General features: G+C 43.7%; 1 protein-coding gene across 1 annotated transcript in view; it reads left to right on the plus strand.

Annotated features, from left to right (window-relative positions):
- pde11al (phosphodiesterase 11a, like) overlaps nucleotides 1-19460 on the plus strand; it is a 461489-nt gene that overhangs the window by 295725 nt on the left and 146304 nt on the right. The window contains exon 9 of the mRNA XM_070879912.1: nucleotides 3206-3298. Within this exon, the coding sequence (XP_070736013.1) occupies nucleotides 3206-3298 (93 nt within the window). The remainder of the gene's footprint in view (nucleotides 1-3205; nucleotides 3299-19460) is intronic.

Genomic DNA, 19460 nt, shown 5'->3' on the forward strand with positions numbered 1-19460 from the left:
AGTCCGAGAAATGACCGCAGCTCCATCACGTTCTGTGGCCTTAGTGTGTTCTCGATTGCCTCCATCTTTGCATTGGTGAGCCTGATGTCGTCAGCCGAAATCCTCCTTCCCAGGAACTCCACTTCAGGCGCCAGGAAAATGCACTTCGAGCATTTTAACCTGAGCCCCACGCGGTTGAGTCGACTAAGAACCTCCTCCAGGTGCTGCAGCTGCTCGACTGTGTTCCGACCTGTGACCAAGATGTTATCCTGGAAGACCACGGTGTGCGGGACCGACTTCAGTAAGCTTTCCATGTTTCTCTGGCATATCGCCGCTGCTGATCGGATTCCAAACGGGTATCTGTTATAAACAAAAGGACCTTTTGCATGTTGATGCAGGTGAGGGCCTTCGATAATTCCTCCAGTTCCTGTGTCATGTAGACTGAAGTCAGATCCAGCTTCATGAACGTCTTTCCTCCCGCCAGTGGTTGTTGGTCTTCGCTAGTGGGTATTGGTCCTGCAGGGAGAAATGATTGATCGTTACTTTGTAATCGCCACAGATTCTGATGATGTCGTCTCCCTTGAGGACTGGGACGATAGGACTGGCCCACTCGTTGAACTCGATCGGTGAAATGATATCCTCTCTTTGCAGCCGGTCTAGCTTGATCTCTACCCTTTCTCTCATCATTTATGGTACTGCTCTCATCTTGTGATGGATGGGTCACACCCCCGGAATTAGGTGGATCTGCACTTTTGCTCCTTGGAATTTCCCGATGCCTGGTTTGAAGAACGAAGGAAATTTGTTTAAGACCTGGGCACACGAAGTGTCATCAGTGGGCGATAGCGCTCAGACATCGTCCCAGTTCCAGCGTATCTTTCCCAGCCAGCTCCTGCTGAGCAGCGTGGGACCATCGCCCGGTACCACCCAGAGTGGTAGCTTGTGCACCACTCCATCGTAGGAGACCTCTACAGTGGCACTGCCGATTACAGGAATCGGTTCTTTTGTGTAAGTTCTTAGTTTCGTGCGAACTGGAGTTAAGACTGGCCTTGAGGCCTTGTTGCACCGCAATCTTCCTTCGAAAGTCTTTTTGCCCATGATGGACTGACTCGCGTCCATGTCCAGCTTTATTGACACCGGGAGTCCATTTAGTTCAACATTCAGCATTATCAGGGAACAATTTGTGGTGAATGTGTGCACCCTATATACCTCTGCCTCCTTGGTCTGAGGCTCTGGTTTATTGTGGTCCTCCGTGGATCTGTCCTCCTCTGCAACAGGGTGGTTTGCAGGTTTAACAGGATTTTCAGCTCACCTGCACACTCATTGGAGGTGTCCCATTGTTCCACAGCCCTTGCAAACATACCCTTTAAATCGGCATGAATGGAAATGATGATCTCCCCCGCAGCGCCAACAAGGTGTTAATGGCCTTGCATTCATCACCCTCCACGGTCGACTCAGACATCTGCGGACGTGTAGCTGCAGGTATGTTTGACCTGCCCTGTACGTTACGATTCAAAAACATCACTTTGTTCACAGTACTTGTAGCAGCACTTGTGTGCTGAGAGATTTGCTTCGTAATGTCACTCGTGGCAATGAACGCCTGGACTATTGCTATGGCCTTATTCAAGGTTGGGGTCTCTACAGTCAAAAGTTTGCGACGTATGGTTTCATGGCCAAATGGCAAGTATGAAAAAGTCTCTGAGCATGTGTCCAAATTCGCAATGTCCTGCAAGGCATTTTAGCTCAGCGACATAACTCGCCACTTCCTGGCCTTCAGACCTTTTGTAGGTGTAGAACCGGTACCTCGCCATCAGAACGCTTTCCTTCGGGTTCAAATGCTCTCGGACCAGTGTCGTATGATTTCAAATCGTCATATGATTTCTCCGTGGGTGTCGCTGGAGTGAGCAGATTCTTCATGAAGCCATACGTTGGTGCCCCACAGATGGTGAGGAGGATTGCCCTTCATTTGGCAGCGTTCTATTCCCCATCTAGCTCATTGGCCACGAAGTATTGGTCGAGTCGCTCCACAGAAGTTTCCCAATCATCTCCCAACAAGACTGTTCTCTGCATCTTTGGGTTCGCTATCTGTATCTCATCGCCAGTTGTTATGTATGGAGAAAGAGTCATACTGAACATTGACCTAAAAGTAATGTCTTTTATTGCAGGTCTCCAGAGTGCCTCTCCAACCTGTGAGGCCTCCTTAAATACCTGTGCTCCCAAGGGACTATGGGGTCCCTTGGGACTCCAGGGGATGAGCCCTCTGGTGGCTGTACAGAGTAAATACAAGTTTACATATATAACAGTAAGTACATTCTGAAGCACCAAGCACTAAACAAAACACAAAAATAAGCATTCAATAATAAAAAAATACCAGGAAGCTGAGAGGACCTGCACCTAGCACCAAGACTTACAAAGCACTAAACAAAGCACAAAAAGTAATAAACAATTAATAAAAAATAGAAGGAACCCTGCACCTAAAGCATCAAGACCAAAGTAATAAGCAATCAATCAATCAACAACAAATAAAAAATAGAAGTCCTACTAAAACACGGTCCGGGAAGGCAGCGGGCTGCTGATGAGGGAGCCCATTCGGCCATGGATAGGGGAGGCACGCTTCAGCCCCTCCCACACAGCCTGCAGAGCACACTCACAGATTCTGGGGGCGAGGAGCTACTGCGCATGCGCACTCACTCTAGCGCACATGTGCAGAGGTCCCAGCACTGTTTTCAGCACCGGGACATGGCTCCACCCCCAAATCCAGTTGTCATGCTATGCCACAATCGAGGAGAGGCTGGGGAGTGGCCAAACTCGGCCCAAAGATTTTTGGTGCCCTTAGAGTTCTACAAAAGCGGCACACCTCTGGTGAGTGCACCAGAAATCTGTACTGGCTAAATTTTGGCCCTATGATGCCAATGAAATAATACATGTTACATCTTCTGGAATGTGAGCTCTTAGTCCAAATCTGTAGAAGCAATCACTGGTTTGTTCACTCAGAATCTGTGATAAATATTTTACATCAAAAATGATCCCTCTAACTAAATAAAATGATGAGCATTTTCCAGAGTATATTCATGACACACTTAAATATTTAATGTGTAATCATGATATATTTAAATGACCAGAATAGCTGCCATGAAGCAGTCATTGATAGTTCCTTACCTGGTTGAACTGTAAAATTGTCTATGATTTCTTGCTAAGGTGCTGATGTGTTTTCTTGTGCTTGCTCTAGGCCTTTGTCATTTTCTGTGGTCTTGGCATCAACAATACAATAATGTACAACCAAGTGAAGAAGTCCTGGGCAAAGCAGTCGGTGGCTCTTGATGTCAGTATGTTTTTATATTTTACAGACTATATTATATTATATTATACAGACTAAACGGTGACACAATTGAGGAACAGTGGAGGACTTTTAAGGAGCTCTTTCATAGTGCTCAACAAAAATATATTCCAGTGAAAAAGAAGGGCGGTAAGAGAAGTGATAACCAGCCGTGGATAACCAAGGAAATAAAGGAGAGTATCAAATTAAAAACCAATGTGTACAAGGTGGCCAAGATTAGTGGGAAACTAGAAGATTGGGAACATTTTAAATGATAGCAAAGAATGACTAAAAAAGCAATAAAGAAAGGAAAGATAGATTACGAAAGTAAATTTGCGCAAAACATAAAAACAGATAGTAAAAGCTTTTACCGATATATAAAACGGAAAAGAGTGACTAAAGTAAATGTTGGTTCCTTAGAAGATGTGAAGGGGGATTTAATAATGGGAAATGTGGAAATGGCTGAGACCTTAAACAATTATTTTGCTTCGGTCTTCACAGTGGAAGACACAAAAACCATGCCAAAAATTGCTGGTCACGGGAATGTGGGAAGGGAGGACCTTGAGATAATCACTATCACTAGTGGGGTAGTGCTGGACAGGCTAATGGGACTCAAGGTAGACTAGTCCCCTGGTCCTGATGAAATGCATCCCAGGGTATTAAAAGAGATGACGGAAGTTATAGCAGATGCATTCGTTATAATCTACCAAAATTCTCTGGACTCTGGGGAGGTACCAGCGGATTGGAAAGCAGCTAATGTAACGCCTCTGTTTAAAAAAGGGGGCAGACAAAAGACAGGTAACTATAGGCCGGTCAGTTTAACATCTGTCGTGGGGAAAATGCTTGAAGCTATCATTAAGGAAGAAATAGCGGGACATCTAGATAGGAATAGTGCAATCAAGCAGACGCAACATGGATTCATGAAGGGGAAATAATGTTTAAATAATTTACTGGAATTCTTTGAGGATATAACGAGCATGGTGGATAGAGGTGTACCGATGAATGTGGTGTATTTAGATTTTCAAAAGGCATTCGATAAGGTGCCACACAAAAGGTTACTGCAGAAGATAAAGGTACACGGAGTCAGAGGAAATGTATTAGCATGGATAGAGAATTGGCTGGCTAACAGAAAGCAGTGAGTCGGGATAAATGGGTCCTTTTCGGGTTGGAAATCGGTTGTTAGTGGTATGCCACAGGGATCGGTGCTGGGACCACAACTGTTTACAATATACATAGATGACCTGGAAGAGGGGACAGAGTGTAGTGCAACAAAATTTGCAGATGACACAAAGATTAGTGAGAAAGCGGGTTGTGTAGAGGACACAGAGAGGCTGCAAAGAGATTTAGATAGGTTAAGCGAATAGGCTAAGGTTTGGCAGATGGAATACAATGTCGGAAAATGTGAGGTCATCCACCTTGGAAAAAAAACAGTAAAAGGGAATATTATTTGAATGGGGAGAAATTACAACATGCTGCGGTACAGAGGGACCTGGGGGTCCTTGTGCATGAATCCCAAAAGGTTAGTTTGCAGGTGCAGCAGGTAATCAGGAAGGCGAATGGAATGTTGGCCTTCATTGCGAGAGGGATGGAGTACAAAAGCAGGGAGGTCCTGCTGCAGCTGTACAGGGTATTGGTGAGGCCGCACCTGGAGTACCACGTGCAGTTTTGGTCACCTTACTTAAGGAAGGATATACTAGCTTTGGAGGGGGTACAGAGACGATTCACTAGGCTGATTCCGGAGATGAGGGGGTTACCTTATGATGATAGATTGAGTAAACTGGGTCTTTACTCGTTGGAGTTCAGAAGGATGAGAGGTGATCTTATAGAAACATTTAAAATAATGAAAGGGATAGACAAGATAGAGGCAGAGAGGTTGTTTCCACTGGTAGGGGAGACTAGAACTAGGGGGCACAGCCTCAAAATACGGGGGAGCCAATTTAAAACTGAGTTGAAAAGGAATTTCTTCTCCCAGAGGGTTGTGAATCTGTGGAATTCTCTGCCCAAGGAAGCAGTTGAGGCTAGCTCATTGAATGTATTCAAATCACAGATAGGTAGATTTTTAGCCAATAAGGGAATTAAGGGTTATGGGGAGTGGGCGGGTAAGTGGAGCTGAGTCCACGGCCAGATCAGCCATGATCTTGTTGAATGGTGGAGCAGGCTCGAGGGGCTAGATGGCCTACTCCTGTTCCTAATTCTTATGTTCTTATGTTCTTATGTTACAATGTTTTAAACAAATATGAAAAACATTGAGTGTAATCGTTAAATAAGTATTTTATACAGTATATATGCAAAAACATTTTGTAAACTGTGGTTAGATATTCAGAGAGAAATTACACTCAGACTGGAAGCCAATAAAGTCCTACACTCCACTCCCATGCTCATTTCCTCGGACAACAACTCTGACAATTCCTGACCATTGCCTGCCAATTACTCACCACCCTGGCTTCGCTATGGCCTTTTGCTCACTTCCAGCCTCTTCACCTCAGCCCTTGAGCAAAGTTATGGGAGTTACTCTATTGAACACAATGTCTTAGGAAAATGAACAGCAGTGAGCTGAACTTAATGTGGGTCTTAATGATTTAGAGTGCAGGATGTCATGACACTATCGATGTGATGTTGCCTGCAATTGACATTGCTGTGAGTGGAGTCAGTCTTGGTCTCCAATATATTGCTGTGGATACTGGTTGCTAAGGAAACATTTCTTGCTAAATCGACTTTAACAAGGCAGCACATTCTATTGTGCTAATACAAAAGTAAAAATAGATCCATGCAAAACATTTATAATGGGTTTTATCTCAGGAGAAGAATAATGCAACTTTATTTAATTCATTCTCAGAATGTGGAAGTCACTAGCAAGGCTGACAACTATGGACCATCCTTAGTTAACAACATAAGAACATAAGAAATAGGAGCAGGAGTAGGCCATATGCCCCCTCGAGCCTGCTCTGCCATTAAATAAGATCATTACTGATCTTCAACCTCAACTCCACTTTCCCGCCCTATCTCCATATCCCTTGATTCCGCTTGAGTCCAAAAATCTATCGATCTCAGTCTTGAATATACTCAATGATTCAGCATCCACAGCCTTTTGGAGTAGAGAATTCCAAAGACTCATAACCCTCTGAGTGAAGAAATTCCTCCTCATCTCAGTCTTGATTGGCTGAGCCCTTATCTTGAGATTCTGCCCCCTTGTTCTAGACTCTCCAGACAGGAGAAACAACCTCTCAACATCTACCCTGTCAATCTCCCTCAGTATCTTATATGTTTCAATGCGATCATATCTCATTCTTCTAAACTCCAAAGTGTAGAGGCCCAATCTACTCACTCTCTCCTATTAGGACAACCCTCTCATCCTAGGGATCAATCTAGTGAACCTTTGTTGCACTGCCTCCAAGGCAAGTATGTCCTTCCTCAGATAAGGAGGCAAACTGTGCACAGTACTCCAGGTGCAGTTTTCACCAAAGCCCTATACAAATGTAGTAAGATTTCCTTACTCTTGTACTCCAACCCCCTTGCGATAAAAGCCAACATGCCATTTGCCTTCCTAATTGCTTGCTGTACCTGTATGCTAACTTTCTGTCTTTCAAGTACGAGAACACCTAAATCTCTCTAAACACCAACATTTAAAATTTCTCACCATTTAAAAAATATTCAGCTTTTCAATTCTTCCTACCAATGTGAATAACCTTACATTTCCCCACATTATACTCCATCTGCTCGCTTATTGCCCACTCACTTAACCCGTCTATATTCCGTTGCAGGCTCTGTGTCCTCCTCACAGCTTTGTATCATCAGCAAACTTAGATACATTCCACTCGGTCCCTTCATTCAAGTCATTAATATAGATTGTAAATAGCTGAGGCCCAAGCACTGATCCTTGCGGCACCCCATTAGTTGCAGCCTGCCAACCAGAAAATGTTCTGTCTGTTAACCAATCCTCTATCCGTGCTAATATATTACCCACAACTCTATGGGCCCAAGTTTCCACATGATTTGCGCCTGATTTTTAGGAGCAACTGGTGGAGAACGGACTATCTTAGAAATCGCAATTCTCCACATTTTTTTTCTGCAGTTCTAGTCAGGTAGAACAGTTCTACTTTGGAACAGAATTTTTTCTTCAAAAGGGGGCGTGTCCGGCCACTGACGCCTGATTTCAAAGTTTCCACAGTGAAAACGTACTCCAAACTAACTTAGAATGGAGCAAGTGAAGATTTTTGTAGAACTGAAAAAACCTGTTCTACACATTAAAAAATCAGGCGCAGGTTACAAATTAGGCGTCCAGAACGAGGTGGGGGGGGGAGGGTGGGGGGGAAGGGAAGTCATTAAATTCTACAATAAATCCTTATTTATACTTCTACAAATATTATACAAATAAATCCAACCTGAATAAACATTTCTAAGCAAAGAAAAGATAAATAAACCATCTTCCTACCTGTGTGAAAGTGCTTCAGTCAGCTCAGTGATGTGGCGTCGTTCCCGCGAACGGGAGGGAGGGAGGGGCAGGCAGGTAGTAACCAGGCAGCAAGCAGCCTTCCACTTGAGGTGGAAGCCTTACAGTCAGCTCAGCGTCGTTCCCGCGAACGGGAGGGAGGGAGGGAGGGACAGTAAGCAGAAAGCCTCAATGCTGATGTGCTGATGGCAATGTGCTTTTATTAAAAAATGTTCAAAAATTAAACAGCTACAAAGAACTACAAAAATGGCCGAGTGCCAATGTTTCCTTCACACTGCGCGTGCGCGAACGCTCCAACGCGCACGCGCAGCGTTGCCGGCAGGAAAAAAATGAATTTAAATAGTACCCGCCCCCTCCCACTTACAAAATCGGTGCGAGTGTAGGCTCCGCCCCCCTGGGCGCCGTGCCAAACAGACAAGGAGCTGCAGGGCGCTCCAGAATCGCGCGTTTTTTTTCCGGCGCCGTTTTAGGCGCGAAAAACGGGCGCCCAGGTCAGAGGGGCGCCCGTTTTTTATCGTGTGGAAACTTGGGCCCTATGAGTCCTTATCTTACTTAGCACCTTTTATGTGGCATCTTATCAAATGCCTTTTGAAAATCCAAACATCCACTGGTTCCCTTTTATTTACTCTGCTAGTTACATCCTCAAAAAACTTTGTTAAACATGATTTTACTTTCATAAAGCCATGTTGACTCTGTCTAATCATATTATGAATTCCTGAGTGCCTTTTTACCACTTCCTTAATAATGGATTCTTACATTTTCCCGGTACAGCAAGAAATTAGGAAGGCAAATGGCATGTTAGCTTTTATCGCAAGGGAGTTGGAGTACAAGAGTAAGGAAGTCTTACTACATTTGTATAGGGCTTTGGTGAAAACTGCACCTGGAGTACTGTGCACAGTTTGTCTCTTTATCTGAGGAAGGACATAATGTTAGGCTAATTGGCCAATTAGCCTTCAGTTTTCTCCCTCCCTCCTTTCTTGAATAGCAGCATTATGTTGACTACCTGCCAATCTGCTGGGACCCTTCGAGAATCTAGGGAATTTTGGCAAATCACAATCAATGCATTCACTATCTCTAACCATCTTTTTTCATACCATTGGGCTAGAAATTCTGTTGCGCCCCATTTGGGGCGATAACTTTTGAAATCTGTGAAAAGTATTGCCATGCAATAATCCTTTTTTGCTCCTGGGAACTTCAGCTTTAGCACTCCAAGAGGGAAGTGGAGTGCTAAATCAAGCGTTAACTACTTCTCTTTGGGTGCTAAAGTGTGAGAGACGGGTGGTAGCGGCAGAGCGCTGAAGAATGTGCAGTGCAGTGCTACTGGCATCAGTAGCTCCTTCCCTCGCTTAAAGGGAAGGGCCAATGATGGTTTGCAACATTCTTGTCGTCAGTTTTGTGTATACAGGGGACCTGCACAACTGCCATTACAGCCCGAATCATTCTCAGAGGGTGGAGGGCTTTGACATTGAAGCCTCACTGCTGCGCAAAAAATTTCAGCAGGCACCAGACTGATGCAATGAATAAGGTTTGGTCTACTTGAACACCACTGCCTTTAATTATCGTTCTCAAAGCGACTAGCCGAGGTGACAATGCCTCCTCTTGCTGCTGTTGTGACACCCGGCGATGCAGCAGGGGGCGGGAGCAAATTTAACATCCAGGGTAGTAACAGGGCACTGCGCACGTGATGACGCCATGATCTACAGGGTTCTAGAGACCGAGGCGGTAAGTGTTAGCGGCAGAGCAAAACTGGCAGGGAAGTTCACGAGCGTCACTGAATTCGCCACGCCCGGTCAATAACCTCATAGTGTCTCCCTGCAAGCGCTAACGGGAGGCGCAAACCAGCCGAATTTCTCCCCCCTAGGATATAGGCCATCAGTTCATGGGGATGTGTCAGCTTTTAGTCCCATTAGTTTCTCAACTGATATTAGTTTAAGTTCTTCATTCTCTTTAGCCCCTTGGATCCTTCCTAATTTTGGTATGCTTTATGTGTCTTCTACTGTGAAGACAGATGAAAAAAAGTGTTTAATGTCTCTGGCATTTCCTTGTTCCCCATTATAATTTCTCCTGTCTCAGCCTCTAAGGGACCACCACTTACTTTTGCTGCTCTCTTCCTTTTTAACGTACTTGTCAAAGTTCTTACAATCAGTTTTTATATTTCTTGCTAGTTTACTCTCATTCTATTTTCTCCCTTATCATCAATTTTTTGGTCATCCTTTGCTTGTTTCTAAAGCTCTCCCAATCCTCAGGCTTACTACTATTCTTACAACATTATAAGCCTCTTCTTTAAATCTAATCCTATTAACATTTAGTTAGCCATGGATGGATCACTGTTCCCATTGAGTTTTTATTTTTCAGTCGGTGAGAATTTTTGAATATTTCTTTAAAAGTTTGCCACTGCTTATCTACCGTCATATCTTTTAATCTAATTTTCCAATCTATCTTAGCCAACTCACCCCTGATATCTATGTAATTGGCTTCATTTAAGTTTAGGACTCCTGTTCCAGACTTAAGCATTTCACTCTCAAACCCATTGTGAAATTCTATCATATTATGATCACCCTTCCCGGAGGATCCTTTACTAGGAGATTACTAATTAACCCTGTCTCATTACACAATACAAGATCTAAAATAGCCTGTTCCCTAGTTGGTTTGAATGCATTCCATGAACTCATCCTTCAGACTACCTTTGCCAATTTGATTAGCCCAGACTATGTGATTAAAGTTACCCAGAATTATTGTATTAACTTTGTTACAAGCTCCTATTATTTGTTCATTAATACTCTGTCCAACGGTACAGCTACTGTTTAGGGGTCTATAAACTACTCTCACTAGTGTTTTCTGCCCCTTGTTATTCTTTATCTCCACCCATACTGATTTTACTTCTTGATCTTCCGATCTGAGATCCTTTCTCACTACTGTCTTTATGTCATTCTTTATCAGGGCCACCACCCCCCACCACCCCCGCCCCCTCTCCTCTATTCTCCCTGTCTTTTCAAAACGTCAAGTACCCTGGAATATTTAATTCCCAACCTTGATCATCTTGCAACCACGCCTCTGTAATGGCTATTAGATCAAAGTCATTTATCTCTATTTATGCCACTAATTCACTTATCTTGTTAGGAATGGTTCGTGTATTCAGATAAAGAGCCAAATTTTAACTTTTTACCATTATTCCCTTCTTTCACCATATTCACTGATGCACTATCACCATTAACCTCTCTGTTCCTTCCTGTAATTCTCTGCTTATCTTCACCTATTTCCTTGACTTTTCTCTTTGGATTTCTAAATTACTCTCACCTGCCATGTCCCTCTTTTTTTTAGTTTAATGTCCTATCTGCTGCCCTCATAAGTTATTCGATTCACCATGATACTGGACTCAGCCTGGTTTAAGTGGAGCCCATCCCAATGGAACTGCTCCTTCTTTCCCCAGTACTGGTGCCAGTGCCCTATGAATTGAAACCCCTTCCTCCCATCCCACTCTTTGAGCCACGCATTTATCTCTCTGACCTGCTTGTCTCTATACCAATTTGCACGTGGCTCAGGTAACAATCCAAAGATTTTTACTTTTGAGGTTCTACAATTTAATTTGTTCCCTAGCTCCACAAACTCTCTCAGCAGAACCCAATTTCTAGTTCTACCCAAGTTGTTGGTTCCTTCATGGACCACGACAACTTCATCATTCCCCTCCCACTCCAAATTCTTCTCCAGCTGTGAAACAATATCCTTAACCCTGGCACCGGGTAGGCAACACGCCCTTCGGAACTCCCAGTCGTGGCTGGAAAAGACAGTTTCTATCCCCCTAACTATACTGTTCCCTACCACTACAACATTCCTTTTCACTACCCCCCACTTGAATCACCTCCTTTACCATGGTGCCATAGTCAGTTTGCTCATCCACCCTGCTGACTTTGCCCTCGTCCACATAGGTAGCAAAAACTTGTACCTGTTGGCTAAGGGCAAGAGCCAAGTCTCCTCCAGCATTGCAGCTGGGGTCCCCTTACCTGCCTGTGACCACTAACCAGACCTATACCATTGCCTAACCTAAGGGGTGTGACTTCCTCCTGGATCAAAGTATCCAGGTAACTCTCCCCTTCCTTGGTGCCCCGCAATGTCTGCACCTCCGACTTCAGCTCACCAACTCTGAACTGAAGTTCCTCAAGATGCAGACACTTACTGCACACGTACAGGATCGCGATGTTCTCCACAAACTCCCATATGCTGCATAACACCCGCACTAGCATCCCTTTATTTTTTTTAAAATTCGTTCATGGGATGTGAGCATCGCTGACAAGGCCAGCTTCATTGCCTATCCCCAACTACCCTTGGGAAGGTATTGATGAGCTGCCTTCTTGAACTGCTGAAGTCACTACCGTAATGCTGTTAGGGAAGGAGTTCCAGGATTTTGACCCAACTACTATGAAGCAACAGCGATATATTTCCAAGTCAGGATGGTATGTGACTTGGAGAGGAACTTGGAGTTGATAGTGTTCCCATGCACCTGCTGCCCTTGTCCTTCTAGGTGATAGAGGTCATGGGTTTGGGAGTTGCTGCCGAAGACGTCTTGGAGAGTTGCTGCGGTGCATTTTGTAGATGGTACACACTGCAGACGCTGTTTGCCGGTGGTGAAGGGAGTGAGTGTTTAAGGTGGTAGATGGCATACCAATCAAGCAGGCTGCTTTGTCCTGGATGGTGTCGACCTTGTAACCTATTGAAGGGTGCAAAATTCGTGGGAACCCCCCCCCCCCCAGGTATAACTGGCCCCTGCTTTAACAAAGGACATGCCATGCTTAACAGAAGGTATGCACACAGCAGCATATCATAGAGGATCAAGGGATGAAATACCACCGCAGCAATTGTAATTAACTTCTCCAGCCTCGACATCCTGAAATCAAAAAGGAAGGAAGAGCATCACTATCGGCAGCAACCAACCACAGCCAACGTGGTATCACCAAAACCACCGTGATCGACCAACTTCGAAACAAAACTCCACAAGGAAGAAACCGAAGAATCAAAATTTTCCACTCTACAACTTAGGCCTGAGTACCAACAGGTGAAAACAGTATTTAAAAAGACTTTGAAACCTATTTCTAATGAAAGAAAACGGGTATTTACCCCATAAGACGAAAACGCGCCCTACCGCATCAGCAGACACCACCCAACTGAAGATTGCGCAGTAAGAAGTCTTCTCCAACGTTCGGGGTTCGGCAAGCAGAACCTACAGAATCCAGTGAACCCAGAAATCGCGAACTACTGCTAACTGACCATAAAGGATTGGTAAGCATAGTCCCTGTCTGCCCCAGGAGTCTAATCTAGTCAGTGTTAGTTATTGGGAGGTGGGAGGTGTATTATTCACTGTAACCCCTTTGAATGTGTGATGTACTGTTCTTTATTTAAGTGATTATAAGTTTGACATTGATTTTATTAAAAAGACAAGAAAATACAAAGTTCTTTTGCATCAAACCAGTTGTCTCTTGCACTTTATCACGTTCCCCCAAATAAATCCAGAATCTAGAACCCAAGGGAGTGGGAGTGATTCGAACCACTCAGAAGGTCAGAGGTGAACCTGACCCCCAAGACCACCCCCTTACACCTATATAACCTTGTTTTAGTTATTTAATTAAATTGATATATATAAACAACTTAGTTAATCATTTCATTTTTTTACTTAATTATTAGATCTAGTTTAAGTTCTAGGTAGATTAAATTAAATATTTACCTGTAACACAAAGCACTACAAGTAGTGGAGGTAAAGAGCAACACCTCCTTCACCCTCTGCTGTGAATTCCCATTCTCCCCAAGTTCACAACTTTATCACTCTGTTTAAAAGTACTCTGTTAAAGACCACTCTATGCATCAGTCGATAGTGTTTACTTTTATGCACTTGGAGCCACACCCACATTACGAGTGCAGTCTCAGCTCCTTGCTCACAATAATTAGCATCAATTCAAGACATAAGAACATAAAAATTAGGAACAGGAGTAGGCCATCTAGCCCCTCGAGCCTGCTCCACCATTCAACAAGATCATGGCTGATCTGGCCGTGGACTCAGCTCCACTTACCCGCCCACTCCCCATAACCCTTAATTCCCTTATTGGCTAAAAATCTATCTATCTGTGATTTGAATACATTCAATGAGCTAGCCTCAACTGCTTCCTTGGGCAGAGAATTCCACAGATTCACAACCCTCTGGGAGAAGAAATTCCTTCTCAACTCGGTTTTAAATTGGCTCCCCCATATTTTGAGGCTGTGCTCCCTAGTTCTAGTGTCCCCGACCAGTGGAAACAACCTATCTGCCTCTATCTTGTCTATCCCTTTCATTATTTTAAATGTTTCTATAAGATCACCCCTCATCCTTCTGAACTCCAATGAGTAAAGACCCAGTCTACTCAATCTATCCTCATCTCCGGAATCAGCCTAGTGAATCGTCTCTGTACCCCCTCCAAAGCTAGTACATCCTTCCTTAAGTAAGGTGACCAAAACTGCACGTGGTACTCCAGGTGCGGCCTCACCAATACCCTATAGAGTTGCAGCAGGACCTCCCTGCTTTTGTACTCCATCCCTCTCGCAATGAAGGCCAACATTCCATTCGCCTTCCTGATTACCTGCTGCACCTGCAAACTAACTTTTTTTGGGATTCATGCACAAGGAGGCAGCGGGCTGTCGAGGGGGTCGTTCAACCTGACTGCCTGCCTCTCTTCCGCTCTTACATCCGGTCCAGGGTGTCCTTGGAGATGGAGCACGCAGTGTCCACCGGTACGCTCGCGGCCTTCCGCGAGAGGTGGGCACCGGAGGGACTGGAGTGCATCATCACGCCCGGCAACCAAATTTTAATTTGATTTTACATTTTAAAGTTTAATTTGTTTTAATTGCCGGTGCTTTTAGTGTCCCCCTTCCCTTTTATAGGGGGCACTGGGGAAAAATTGTGATTTTAGTGCCCAAAAAAAAAAAAAAAAAAAACACAAAACAAAAACACAAAAAAAAGGAAAAAAAGGGCCTTGTAAATGTCTGGTGTGTCACCCAGTTCGGGTGGCACGGTTTAATGTTTTGTTTTACAGATAAACTCTAAAAGAGTTTCATGCACAAGGACCCCCACGTCCCTCTGCACCGCAGCATGTTGTAATTTCTCCCCGTTCAAATAATATTCCCTTTTCCTGTTTTTTTTTCCAAGGTGGATGACCTCACATTTTCCGACATTGTATTCCATCTGCCAAACCTTAGCCTATTCGCTTAACCTATCTAAATCTCTTTGCAGCCTCTTTGTGTCCTCTACACAACCCGCTTTCCCACTAATCTTTGTGTCATCTGCAAATTTTGTTGCACTACACTCTGTCCCCTCTTCCAGGTCATCTATGTATATTGTAAACAGTTATGGTCCCAGCACCGATCCCTGTGGCACACCACTAACCACAGATTGCCAACCTGAAAAGGACCCATTTATCCCGACTCTCTGCTTTCTGTTAGTTAGCCAATTCTCGATCCATGCTAATACATTTCCTCTGACTCTGTGTACCTTTATCTTCTGCAGTAACCTTTTGTGTGGCACCTTATCGAATGCCTTTTGAAAATCCAAATACACCACATCCATCGGTACATCTCTATCCACCATGCTTGTTATATCCTCAAAGAATTCCAGTAAATTAGTTAAACATGATTTCCCCTTCCTGAATCCATGTTGCGTCTGCTTGATTGCACTATTCCTATCTGGATGTCCCGCTATTTCTTCCTTAATGATAGCTTCAAGCATTTTCCCCACTACAGATGTTAAACTGACCGGCCTATAGTTACCTGCCTTTTGTCTGCCCCCTTTTTTTTAAACAGAGGCGTTACATTAGCTGCTTTCCAATCTGAGCACTTACAGCTGACTGACAGTTAACTGCCACTGGCAGGCAGTTTCTGTTAACCACAGTTTTTAAAGTTCTAAGTTAAATTCAAAATGTAAAACTAAATTTAACTTTTTACATCTAATATTCACCCAGTACTTACCACAGACTCACACTCTCTCCAAATTCTCAACTTTAACTTTGAGTGGCTTGCTGGGTCATTTCAGAGGGCACTTAAATGTCAACCATATGGTGAGACGGGAGTCACATATAGGCCAGAACGGGTAGGGATGTCAGATTTCCTTCCCTAAGAAACATTAATGAACTAGATGGGATTTTACAACAATCCAACAGCTTCATGGTTACTTTTACTGGTAGCAGTTTGTGTTGTCTGGATTATTAGTCCAGGTCTCTATTAGACCAATAAGATTGATGGTATGATTGTAGATATTTTCTTTATCCTATGGATCAGCATCTTTGGTTAAAGCTTTAATTGTGAATTCTGGGATTGGCTGTACCAGTAACACTGGTACCGATCACATGAGTGGGGCAAAGAATTGGCTGAGCTGCCTTCACACCCATTTCCCCCCTAATACAGTGAGTGCTATTTTATAATGCGTTGAGGCTAATCACATGATTTGTGTAATAGTCTCATTAAGCTCTCCAAATTGATGCAAATACATATAAAGTACCTATCCATACCGTTTCCCATGTTCTTACCAGGAATATACTGTGCATTTAAAATGGATGCTACAACAAGACATGCTCAGCCAGTCCGTCAGTGTAGGTATGGCAGTGTGGAACCCACGTGCATTCTTATCCAAAGCCAAAGACCTCGTCCTAAATCCAAGAGATGGGGTAATTTGCAAGTCTGGCCAAGGACACATGAGCAGTGGCTGCATTGGCACAAGCCAATCAATCCTTCTTGGGTAGAGCAGTGCATTACCACGCCACCTCAAGTCCAAAGGGCCAAAGAAAAAAAATCTATACAGTCTTTAGCTCCCACTAAAGCCACACTTGCTAGAGAAGGTTTGGAGCTTTCAGAAAGCATAGTAGCTGATATGAGTTCCGCTGAGGTTTTTCAAGGACATAGAGGAAGGAATTTTTCTAAGACTGGAATTTGTGCCAAGCTGCCCCCTTGATGTGGATGGTGGGCAGAAGATATTCCCATGTTCCCCCAACCAGAATTTAAAGGTCTGGACTAAACAGATTAGAATCCCAACAGAGCCATATTCGAGCCCATATTCCAGGCTCCCCTCAGATGGAAATGGGACTTACACCCCTTCTCGCCCCAGGGATTTTGGAACCTGAAATCTGCAGCAAAGCGAAGGTGTTTGCTGCTGGCCCCAAAATACACTTTGCACAGGGATCTTGCAATCAGAGATCTTGAATTCAATTCAATAGAACTTAATGGGGATTCCCTTGATTAAACTGCTGTGATGTCAACAGGCTGTCTAAGCAGCCAATCAAAAGGCAGAATTCTCACAGTCAGCAAACAAGGAAGTGAGTTAGCGCTTAAAATTCAAACTTTTAAAAAATAGTTAGAGAAAGCAAAAGAAAGATTGGGCTTCTCACATGGGGAAAAGGCAAATCTGAAATAAAGATTCACAAAAAAATAAAATAATTTTTTGAAAAGTTTCTTAAAAGTTTAAATTTGTATTAAAATGGACAAATTTCACACTGCACAAAATTAAACTTTGTTTTCCAGAGCCATAATCTTTGTTTAGCAATCCATTAAAGGGAAAAAAAAAGAGTTACAGTTAAGGCTTTACCTGGAACAGTAGCATAATGGTTATGTTACTGGATTTGTAATCCAGAGGCCTAGACTAATAATCTGGAGACATGAGATAAAATTCCACCACAGCAGCTGGGGAATTAAATACATCTGGAAATAAAAAGCTAGTATCATGAATGGCGACCATGAAACTATCGGATTGTCGTAAAAACCCATCTGGTTCCCTAATGTCCTTCAGGGAGGGAAATCTGCTGTCCTTACCCGGTCTGGCCTATATGTGACTCCAGGCCCACAGTAATGTGGTTGACTCTTAACTGCCCTCTAAAATGGCCTAGCAAGCCAATCAGTTGTATCAACTCTACAAAAAGAACAATGGTTCTTCTCAAGGGGAATTAGGAATGGGCAATAAATGCTGGCCTAGCCAGCGACGGCCATGTCCCAGGAACAAATTAAAATCATAAGTAAATGCATTGCCACACATGGGACTGAACCAAACAAACTAGATGGCCTCCAATCTTTGATAAGTTAGCTGATAATAGCCACAGACAGCAGAAAGAAGCACCAATATTAACTCGGATGTCCGTTGGCTAGGGAGAGAAAAAATCAGCCGAAATTCCTGCTCTTGGTTGATATTCAGTCACTCCTGCTGGAAAGTGGGTAAATGTGTGTGGATGTTAAATGAATCTATAATTACGCTAGATGATAATGTCCCCATAGCCAACTAGCCTGGCTGAGCTCATTGTCTTGCCTCACAAATGAAGAATGCCCACTAAAGCGAGGTATTGGAGGGCTCCTTTAGTCCCTGTAGTTATACCACAGCAGGTATCCCTTTCTTCAGCAGACAAAGAATTGAAAATAATACATTTTACAATGTTCAAACTGACATCATTGTGAAGGCTGAATTTAAAAATAAAATCTTTGTTAGGGATTAAAATCCATGTCGTTGAGAAACTAATTTGACAAGAATGAAGTTAAGCCTAGGTAATTTTACATTAAGGAGCGCTGTTTGCATAGAAAAGATCCCATTCTGAGGAAACTGCAGGAACTTGGTTACTGCAAAAACATAGAGTATTTTGGCAGCTGAACTTGCTCTGAAAAAGTGACAATCCCTGGTGCTATCAGAGGAAATAATACAATCCTCACTGATACTTTTCTACTGATGTAAGCTGTATTCCCTGGAAATTAAATGACTGCACGAAGTACAAATTCCTTCAAATATTGGTCATTGCTGATCTTGACACAATGGTGCAGGAACATAAGAAATAGGAACAGGAGTAGGCCACCTGGCCCCTCAAGCCTGCTCCGCCATTCAATAAGATCATGGCTGACCTGATCATGGACTCAGCTCCACTTTCCTGCCTGCTCCCCATAACCCTGTGATATGATTGGACAAGGATAAGTGTGAGTGTGAGGGGTGGCTAGTGAGATGGTAATGCAATAATGTGGATAGAGAGGGAGTGATGGGTGGAGGTGCAAGGTAAGTTGGTGTGAATAAGGATGTGCAGGAATAGGCTAGGGAAAGCAGAGTGATGGGGATGTGATGAGTAGCACAGCAGGATGAGGCTGAGTGTGGCTTTGCAGTAAAGTTTTATGATCTAATGAGATCAATGTGCAACCAGGCTTCATTGGTCTCCTGGAGAAGTCACTTCCATCCATTGGAATGGAAGAGTACCTCTCTGCGTGCTGTGACTCCCACCATACACATCTGGAGGGAGTCATGGGAGAGCCAGGATGCAGATGTACACCTCTGTGCAGTGCTTCTCAGTGTTTGCAGTAGCTCAATGCTGCAAACGACTGATAGAAGAATTGTCAAAAAAACAGTTGGGAATGGTACCTTTAAGGAAACCAGCTGATGACATGTCATTGGATGACATCATCAGACCCGCTCCCAGTTAATTGACTGGGAAACCCACCGGACGGGCTTAATAAGCCACAGCCATGGAAGGTTGAAGAGAGAGGGCCGACTGCACTTCATAAGAACATAAGAAATAGGAGCAGGAGTAGGCCATTTGGCCCTTCGAGCCTGCTTCACCATTCAATAAGATCATGGCTGATCTGATCATGGACTCAGCTCCACTTCCCTGCCCACTCCCCATCACCCTTTACTCCCTTATCACTCAAAAATCTGTCTCTCTCCGCCTTAAATATATTCAATGACCCAGC

This window comes from Pristiophorus japonicus, chromosome 5 (genome assembly GCF_044704955.1).
Source record: "Pristiophorus japonicus isolate sPriJap1 chromosome 5, sPriJap1.hap1, whole genome shotgun sequence".
NCBI classification, from domain to species: Eukaryota; Metazoa; Chordata; class Chondrichthyes; family Pristiophoridae; genus Pristiophorus; species Pristiophorus japonicus.